Below are 10,566 nucleotides of genomic sequence, written 5' to 3'. Positions count from 1 at the left end.
AAACTAGATTCTATTGAAAGCCAGATCACAACTATGTCGCAAAAATTAACTTTAATGGACAATAGAGTGTCCACGCTTGAAAGCAAATTACACGAATCGTCACGCAAAATCAATGATATAGAGACAAGCTGAAATTATGATGCGCAAATTTGTGATGAAATAAGTCAGAAACAAGCCAAAATAGATTCAAGCCTCCACGACCAACAGCGTACCAACTCCAATCTTTCGCGCGAATTTGATGAATTAAAATCCGAAAATAGCAGATTGTCCGATGAGCTTGTGGATCTTCAGTCTCGCTCAATGAGAGACAACCTAATGTTCTACAATTTTAAAGAGTTGTCGTCCCCTGAAGAGCGCAAGAAATGAAAATGTTTAGAGTTAATATATGACTTCTGTGAAAACAAATTAGGCATGCCTGATTTTCGACATAATGTAAAAATAGACCGTGCGCAGCGTGTAGGCAGTTTCTCCTCCACTAAGACCAGACCTATTGTCGCCAAAATTTTAACTTTTTTCAAGATAAACTTTCTGTTAAACAGACCGCTTATTCCAAGCAAGAGGAAACTGGCATTAAAAGTGGGCGACCAATATCCTAAGATAATACAAGAACGCAGAAGGAAACTCATTCTGCATCTTGTAAGTGCAAAGGAGCAGAATAAGAACGCTGTCCTAGCTTACGATAAACTTTTATAAATGGCCAGCGCTTCATTCCATCATCAAACTAGGATAATGCCGAGAAGCAGCAAAATATTAAAGTGTTATCCTGGAACGTTCAAGGTATTATAAATAAGTTATCTGATAGTGACTTCCTGAATTTAGTTAATGAATATGACGTGCTCTTGTTTACTGAAACCTGGCATTCTAGAATAACTAATATTTCAAATAGATGGATATCATCACTTTTCATGTCCTAGACCTAAATCTAATAAAAAGGCTAAACGCTCTAGTGGCGGTATTATTATCTATTACAAAGATAAGTATATAAACAAAATTGAGCTTGTTTGTTTGAATATGAAAGGCATAGTATGGATTAAATTAAAGAAAGAATATTTTGGGACCGAAAATGACCAGTATTTCTTTACTTGTTACATTCCGCCAAATGAATCCAATGTGTACAAAAGTGCTTCCTCTTAATTATATCAATTTGACTTTTTCGAGCAATTAAACGCTGATATCATCAAGTATAAATATCTGGGTGACACATATTTGACAGGTGACCTGAATGCCAGGACAGGTCAAAAGATTGGATTATGTTGAGAACATTAACCTCGACCGTTACATTGATATGCCGAATGACGATGGATCTATACGAGCAATACCTGCACGCTTTTTCTCGTGATAACACTGTGAACGCCTTCGGAAATAAACTGTTAGCCTTATGCAAAGAAAATGACCTTTTAATTTGTAACGGTCGCCTTGAACGAGGAGATTTTACTTGCTACAATGCCAGTCGGAATGTGAAAGGGGCTAGTGTTGTCGATTATTTGATAACTGACTATAGAAAATTTTTGCAAGTTTTTCAAATATGAATATATTGGAATTGACAGAATTTTCTGATCATTGCCCACTTGTTTTTTCATTAGATTGTGAGCATATGATATTTTATCACACTGATTTATTAACTTATGATAAAATTGTGTGGACTGATACTGATCCAGATTTATTTCAATCTTTGTTGAACGATAAAAAAAATTATTATTGGATGAATTGTCGGTTAAATTAGCTTCGGATGAAATTGATATTGATGTGTGTATAAATAACTTTACAGATATTGTATATGATATATCTTTTAAAATGAATGGTAAAACTTTTCACACTAAAAAGTCTAAAAAAGCAATTAAAAAGTGCCATGGTTCGACAATAGTTGTAAACAGGCAAAAACATCTTTCTTGAATAATAAAAGAATTTTCCATAATAATCCTTCTGAAGCAAATAGAGCTAACTTTTTTGAATAGTAGGCGTATGTTTTGTAATGTAAAAAAGAAAGCAAAACGTAACTTTAATTACAAGGAAAAAGTTAAATTGTCTTCCATGAGTAAACATAGTCCAAGGAAATTTTGGAAGTATATAAATAAATTTAGAAATAAGGGTTCAACAAATGTATCTGATGTTAATATTTCTGATTTTGTAGACCATTTTAAGAATATCTCCAGCAATCAGCAGCCTTATTACTCTCAGGAAAATGAGCATAATAGTAGACCCGAACAGCTGTTTATTGATAAATTAGATTGCGCATTTACTGTAGAGGAAGTCTCTAAAACAATACGTTCTATGCAGAGACACAAGAGTGCTGATTATAGTAAAATTGTAGCAGATTTTTTTTTATTGATGCAAACACTTTTATAGCTCCATACCTTGTATTTTTTAACAAAATATTTGATACTGGAATTTATCCAAGTGCCTGGTCTAAAGGTATTATTGTTCCGATACACAAAAAAGGGGATATCTCTAATCCTTCCAATTATCGAGGAATCACCCTTGTCAATGTACTTGCTAAAATATTTTCACTTATTCTTCGAAATAGATTAAACATATGGTGTGAAGAGCAAAAAATGTTTAATGATTCTCAATTCGGTTTTAGAGACAATAGGTCTACAACAGATTGTGTATTTTTACTCCATTCTATTATTCAAAATATAGTCAATTGTAAATTGAAACTATATTGCGCATTCATCGACTACGAGAAAAGCTTTCGATACTATTGTTAGAGATGCGTTATGGTTAAAGCTTTTGAAACTTGGTATAAGTTGTAAAATGTTAACTATGTTACAGTCGATATATGCATCTGTTACCTCTTGTGTAAAATTGTCATCTTCGATGCCTCTCTCTGATTTTTTTCGACGTTACCCTTGGATTAAAACAAGGGGAACCACTCTCGCCGATTTTATTTATCCTTTTTGTAAATGATATATGTGACAACATTGATTATAACTCTCTTACTGACAATGATCTTAACCAGTTATCTATGTATATGTTGCTATTTGCTGATGACATAGCGCTCTTTACCACTGACCCGCACAGCTTACAAGCCCAGTTAGATGCAGTCTATAGTTATTCCATGAAATGGGGTTTAAAAAATAAATGTCAATAAATCAAAAATATGTATATTTGAAAAACGTAAACAAAGACATCATTTTCAATGGTTTATAAATGGTGAAATGCTTGAAGTTGTTGACCATTTTTGCTATTTAGGTGTAAATTTTACATACACTGGTAATATGAAAACTGCTGCTATTACGCTGTCTGAACAAGCTTTGAAAGCATACAATTGTTTGTTAGGGTTATTCAGTAGAGTAAATTTAGATATAAAAACTAAAATGTCACTTTTTGATTCTATGGTGCTACCAATTTTGTTATATAATGCAGAGGTTTGGGGTATTTATGATTGTAAAGAAATAGACAAAATTCATGTTAAATTTTGCAAGTATATACTTGGTGTACGTCAGCAAACACCGAATGTTGCTGTGTTTTGTGAGTTAGGAAGATTTCCTCTTTCTGTTATTTCTAAAGAAAGAACTCTTAAATTCTGGTTAAAAATTATGAAAAACCAGGACTCACCAATGTACAACATGTTTGTAGACCAGTGTAATCGAAATGTTGATTGTAATTGGGCAAGCAGTATAAAACGCTTGTTAGACAGCTTAGGTTGTAGTGATATTTGGCTTAACTTAAGTTAAATTTTAATTATATGCCAATGTTAAAGCAGCGTCTGCGAGACCAATATTTACAGAACTGGAATACTTCTATACAAAATATGCCCAAGCTTGATTATTACAGAAAATTCAAAACTTCTTTTTGTTATGAAAAATATCTTGATGTTTTAACAAATAATGTGTTAAGAAAAGACTTTGCTTGTTTCAGACTAGGCTCGCATAACTTAGAAATAAAAACTGGAAGATTTTTTAACATTGATAGAAACGATCGCAAATGTAAACTATGTATATATAACTCTATTGAATCAGAATACCACTTCCTTTTATGTTGTCCAATTTATACTGTTATAAGAACCAAATATTTAGGAAACATTTCATGGCCTACTGTACAAAAATTTTCGACTATATTGTCCACTAATAACAAAAAGCTTATTCTTAAATGTGCTCACTATGTTCATAATGCATTTAAGTTGAGGCAACAGTCTCTTGAAGATGTAACTGCTTCTTAATTAGTTTCATTCTTGTATTCTTTTTGTTATATATTGTATGATGTAATGTTTGTAACTATTTAACTTTTGGCCATATTTGTCATGATACTCTGTGAATGGCCAAAGGTAATGTTTATTTGCTGATTTGCCAATAAAATGAAATGAATTATTAACTTGTTTTTCATACATTTCAGGAAATGTTAGACACAAATGAGCAATTAATTTTTTTATGAAAATGAATATTAAACTATGCCAATGGTCAGTTTTAGAAATCGTAAAAACTCACATTGAAATTGCATATACACACTTTTCCTCTATTAAAGGTGCTTATTTTCAAAAAATACTGAAGATTTGCTAGCAAATTGTATGCAATGGTTCTACAAAGAATTAACCGCTGGGTAAATTTAGGACAGATTCAGTCTGGTCTATCTTACAATCAAATTTTTTATTATCAAAGCGCCAACCGTTTTGGTGTCCATCCGTCTACAATTTCGCGGCTTCACCAGCGTTTTCACACTACACTACAGGCCGAATAGTGTTAGATTCCACAGGCGACTATCCGCACCGTAAGGTCTATGGGGCGACGATGTACATCTGTAAGAGACACTGATGGAGGACATTGTCGTTTCTAAACATCCCGACGGTGACATTACAAATAGACATTTAGAGTGTCTTTCTTTTGGATTTTCATTTTGGTTTTTGCCTTTGTTAAGTTTGCATTACTGTGATGAAAAAGTGTGATTTTGGGATTTTCACCCAAGGTTCTTCGATTTACTGGTGTACATTTGATTTTAAACATTTTGAATTATTTTCACTTGTTAAGTTTGCTTTTTTGTATTGAAGTTATGATATATATCTAATGGAGTCGTTAGTGTTTTGTTTTCATGTAATAAAATGCATATAGTGCGGGCGTGCGTTTTCATTGTCCTTAAGTATAATTTGTAACAGCAGTAGAATAACGTACGTAGTCGGATATTAACTCTTTGTTCAAATGAGAAATCATCATGTATGTAAAATAAAGAACACACACAAGTGCTTGATATTCTTATTATTATTTTATTGTTTTGTCCGTTCACTAACACAAGATAAACAGACATATATAAATAAACATTATCTAAATATACAAAGTTTTTTTTATATACAATTGAATTTGAATTCTTTTCTAATTCAGATATTAGTAGTGAGTTCAGATTATTATGGCACTAATCTCTGAAACTAATATGCACAATGTGTCATGAATATGCAAACACCTTTTTACCCTAACTTTCATATAAATGAGAAAATAATGGCATATCAAGTGTTGGCCACATGATATTTAAACATAATATAAAATATCTCAACTATAACATATATGTTGTTTTATTGTTTTAAAGTCTGTAAGTTTGTTGCTCTCATCTATAACATATAGATATAGACTATATGCAATATACAATGTATATGTTATAGTTGAGAGCAACAAACTTACAGACTTTAAAACAACAGCTAAAGATTATGATATAAATCAGCGTTAGATCTGCATATGCTTTTGACATGTTGACAAATGAATGGTCAGTCTTTCATGTGTAAAATGGAGGTATTTGATGATGAAAACCCAATTTATCAACAAAACTATTCTATACCCTTCGTTATCTTCATATGTTAGCTCCCTTTTTATCACATTATTTACGTAACATTTACACTTCGGATACAATGTCTTGGTTTATACAGAATTGTTGTAGTTAAAATAATTTGTCCTTTATCATGTTGGGCACGTTTATCCCGGCGTAGTGGACAAGTGCGGTATTCACCAGTCCTAAGATTGCCACTGCGAAAAGGCCTTTTAGTGCTCGGATACCCATCCAAAATGGCTTTATTCTGTAATATATCAATGTAGTAAATATTGAAATATATAGAATTAATTAACAGCTATATTGCCAGTACATAGATGATATAGAAAGTAGTCCGGCAAGACACCAGTGAAAAAAACGGAAAATATGTTTCACTGCAGTGAAAAAAAAAATTTTACAGTGAAAATACGGAAAATGAAAATACGCATTTTATTTAATTAATATTTATCAATATTTCATTTATAAGTATATAATAAATGTATTTACTGTTCTTTTGCACATTGATTCTAGTGAATAAAATAACATGTAATAGCATAATTTGGAGAAGTTAAAGAGTTTCTGTTTATATACGTATGTTACCTTTTTTCAGCATCCTGTATATATCCATTAAAGTATTGTTCACGTGAATAAACGAAAATTGCCCCTAGTACTGCTGCAGGAACTGAAATAAAACAGATCATATTATAACAAGCAAATTCGTTGAATTTATATCCCCCGCCGAGTACTGGTTATTATTAACACAACAACTGAAGACATAAGGCTTTATTTATATATTAATCATGGCATAAACAGTAATATTCTTTGAACTTGATAAATATTCAGGGCAATAACAGAGCCATAACTTTGTGTTAAATAGTAAAATCTGGAAATGCCAATGAGATGTATGCATACTACATAACTAATCAAGGGCCATAAATCTGAGTTATAAGTATCTGACTGGAACAAGGCGACTATATGCACATCTCCTCTTAGTATCCCATAAAGTTTCATTGAATTCCAGCCAGTAGTAGCAGAGAAGTAGCGAGGAAACAAATATTTTTCTATATGGATACTGCATAACTAATCAAGGGCCATAACTCTGAGTTAAAGTGTCTGACCGGAACAAGCCGACGATATGCGCATCTCCTCTTGATATTGATGATTCCCATAAAGTTTCGTTGAATTCCAGCCAGTAGTTGCAGAGAACTACCCCGGAAACGTTTTTTACTCCATATGCATATTGCATAACTAATCAAGGGCCATAACTCTGAGTTAAAGTGTCTGACCAGAACAAGCCGACAATATGCGCATCTCCTCTTCATATTGAAGGTTCCCATAAAGTTTCGTTGAATTCCAGCCAGTAGTAGCAGAGAAGTAGCGAGGAAACAAATATTTTTCTATATGGATACTGCATAACTAATCAAGGGCCATAACTCTGAGTTAAAGTGTCTGACCGGAACAAGCCGACGATATGCGCATCTCCTCTTGGTATTGATGATTCCCATAAAGTTTCGTTGAAATCCAGCCAGTAGTTGCAGAGAACTACTCCGGAAACGATTTTTACTCTATATGCATACTTCATAACTAATCAAGGGCCATAACTCAAAGTTAAAGGGTCGGACCGGAACAAGCCGATGATATGCGCATCTCCTCTTGATATTGATGATTCCCATACAGTTTCGTTGAATTCCAGCCAGTAGTTGCAGAGAACTACTCCGGAAACGAAATTCGGACGGACGGATGGACGGACGGACAACGCCAAAACTATATCCCCCTCCCGATTCCATCGGCGGGGGATAATAAACAGTTATTACACTGATGTAAAATAAAATTACATGAGTATTAGATGAATAAATGTAAAAATGAAGTAAAATAACTTTGTTTCACGGTATAAGCGGAATAAAAACACAGTACATTTGTATATTTAAACCCTATCATACACTAAAATAGCGAATTATATAAACATTTGTATTTTCCACAGTTCAGTGATATTGATTTTATTGTTTAACAAACAAACAAACCTTGGTGCCCAAATATCCCTGCTAGCCACAACACGATCTCAAATGTTACTCCGAACTCAAGACAATTTTGCCTGTTAAGAAATGAATATAATTATAATTGATTTCGCTTCATGCATGAAAACGTGTGTTATAAAAAGCAACAAAAAAAAGCAAACATAAACGTATTCATGCATAATCTGATGCATAAAAGATGATGTAGGCAAATACAAAATGTATCATCTTTATAGTCATTTAATCATTGTTGACCTTGCAATACTTAAAGTTTCACATCTTTACAATACATAAACATTTTTCTTACTTTGAAAAATATAAAAGCCCCGTGTTTAACATGTATCTAACGGATAAGGCGTTATCATTGTGAACGATCGAGTGTACTTACTGGGCTCTTAATGCACGTATAAATTCGTCTGGTCCATCTGTCCGTGGTGGTGCTATTTCGTGCTTTCTTCGTAAATCTCCAATCTTTGCAGCTGCGCCTCCTTTATTTAACATGAAAATACAATGTTTCAATCTTAACTGGTAAAAAATTGACAACAGAACTGCGGCTTAGAATATTTTAACAGTTAATTTCTTCAGAAATGGAAATACAATTCATATTTAAAACATATTTAATTTCATTAATGTTTTCTAACAAACACTAACCTATACGTAATGACATCAGACGATATTGTGGATGTTTATTTACTTGAAATATGTACTATATATCATAAATTATATGGTATTTAAACGTGTCTTAATTATTATAGTTAAGCAAAAGTATCGAATACAAATTACTACAAAAGTCTCGGTAACTTATTATTTAAACTGAACTAAAACATAGTATATGTATTAGTATTCATTAAAATGCAGATTGGATGTTAATTAAGAGGTGTATTGCAAATTGTATATGGACTAGCTAACATGTTCAATGTTACACATGGCTGAAAATGTTGAAATACTTATATTAAATTACATGTGAACAAACTAAGCTTTATAGTTTGTATAAAAGGTTAAGGTACATACCTAATTGTTTAGCATGCCAACATGCCACTACTCCAGTTAGAATTTGATCCGCTACAGTTATACCCGGCATATTTTGTTTAGTTTCACACAACACGAAGTATCAAAACAGGTTCACTTTACAGAACGCTCACTGTTGTGAACACTGTACCACAATATGGGGTTTCGTGTGAACAATCAAGGTAAACTTCCCCAGCAAACACAAGTCGTCATACTGACGTCAGATTTAAGTCAGGTTCTGACGTCGGATGACGGTCGGGAAAACGGTTGGATTTGAAAGTTTTTTTGACGTAATAATCTGACGTCAGGTAGACGTCAGAATCTAACCATTATTTAACCTTTTTCTGACCAAAATCTGACCATTATCTAACCATTTTCCGACCTCAATCTGACCATTTTCCGACCTCAATCTGACCATTTTCCGACCTAAATCTAACTAGTTTCTAACCATTTTCCGACCTCAATCTGACCATTTTCCGACCTAAATATTAACCCTTTTCTGCCCTAAATCTGATCATTTTCTGGCCTTCATCTTATCATTCCCCTAATCCTTTTTGTTTCACCACGTCATAAATATTTTCTGGCTAATCCTGATTTGATCTAATTTAATGTAACTCATTCTATTAAGAAACTTTCCCTCAAATGAAATGTATATACAGAAAACTAAAAGCAAAAATATGTTTCGTGCTTTTTAATTTAAGATAAAAGTTGCAATTTTAAGCTGATACATACAATTTTAGTAAATTCTGCAAGGTTAAATAATTTTCATAAATTAAACAAAATAAAACATAAAAAAAGTTAATTACAAAACAAAAAGTATTACAAAAACAATGACATAAATGAAACTAAGAAAACATGTACAAATATTAAAGAACAAAACAATGTATGCACATTTCTATCAGAGTTTGCCTTACCAAATAAAACAATGAAAATATTATAATTTTAATTAAAGTTAAAAGATTCTGATAATAATGTTTCAAGCAATTAATGACAGATTTTCAGTAATTTAACTATATTTCTACAGCATTTCTAAAACATTTAGTGCCATTTTGCATATTTTGACCTCCTTTGATAATTGTCAGTAATGTATAAATTGCTGCCTTTTAGTTACTTCACAAAGTTATACTTTTAGATATCCATGAGAATTAGCACGAATTTTGAGGTGTGATGCTTTAAGATATGACCTTCTTTCTGCACCCCTCGTCTGTCCGGAGGATATGTAGCGTTTGTAGCGCCCAATAGCGTGTGTGACATCATTTTCACTGAAAAAAAAGAAATTTATGAAACATGTAAAAAATAACAAGCAAAATTGTTTTCATGGTTATCTTAACTTAATGAACAATTTTGCCAACTTTTTATAAGAGAGCTTTAACAAAAAATTAAAAGTAAACATAAATACTGAAACATTTAAAAAAGCCGCTTTTTAAACTCCAGTTTAGTATGGATTAAAGTATGTAATAGAATTTACAAAAATCTTACTTTCATATGTTTTCTTTTTACATATTCACGTGTTTCCGTCCTCTCCGACCTTTGAGAGCATGTCCAACACTTTAACTACCTGAAAAGAAAATTATATTCTAACTTATGTATATATTCTACGTTTGAAATAGAACAGTTAACGCAAGTCTAAAATATTTCATAGTTTTAAATTAAAGATTTAATGCCGAAATGTCTGGAACCAAAACGTCTTGCGTTTTTTGGGACCGGAACGTTTTGGGTTATTTGGGACCGAAACGTCTTGGTCCGAAATGCTCGAAATCGTACAAATTCATTCTCAATTCTCAGATTTTAACTGACAAAAACATCACAGTTTAAGAAA

General features: G+C 32.3%; 1 protein-coding gene across 1 annotated transcript; it reads right to left on the bottom strand.

Moving 5' to 3' along the window:
- Window positions 1-5,181: 5,181 nt before the first annotated feature.
- Window positions 5,182-8,875, bottom strand: LOC132747546 (microsomal glutathione S-transferase 2-like). Its single transcript, XM_060736950.1, has 5 exons — window positions 8,751-8,875; window positions 8,128-8,227; window positions 7,749-7,819; window positions 6,328-6,409; window positions 5,182-5,995 (listed from the first exon to the last, which is right to left on the bottom strand). The coding sequence occupies exons 1-5, from the start codon at window positions 8,818-8,820 to the stop codon at window positions 5,860-5,862; spliced, it is 459 nt and encodes a 152-aa protein (XP_060592933.1). The 5' UTR covers window positions 8,821-8,875; the 3' UTR covers window positions 5,182-5,859.
- Window positions 8,876-10,566: the final 1,691 nt, after the last annotated feature.

This window comes from Ruditapes philippinarum, unplaced genomic scaffold (assembly GCF_026571515.1).
Source record: "Ruditapes philippinarum isolate M1 unplaced genomic scaffold, ASM2657151v2 ctg2908_1_1_1_1, whole genome shotgun sequence".
Lineage (NCBI taxonomy): Eukaryota > Metazoa > Mollusca > Bivalvia > Venerida > Veneridae > Ruditapes > Ruditapes philippinarum.
The sequence above is the reverse complement of the archived record's forward strand: the minus strand, read 5'-3'. Positions and strand labels throughout refer to the sequence as shown.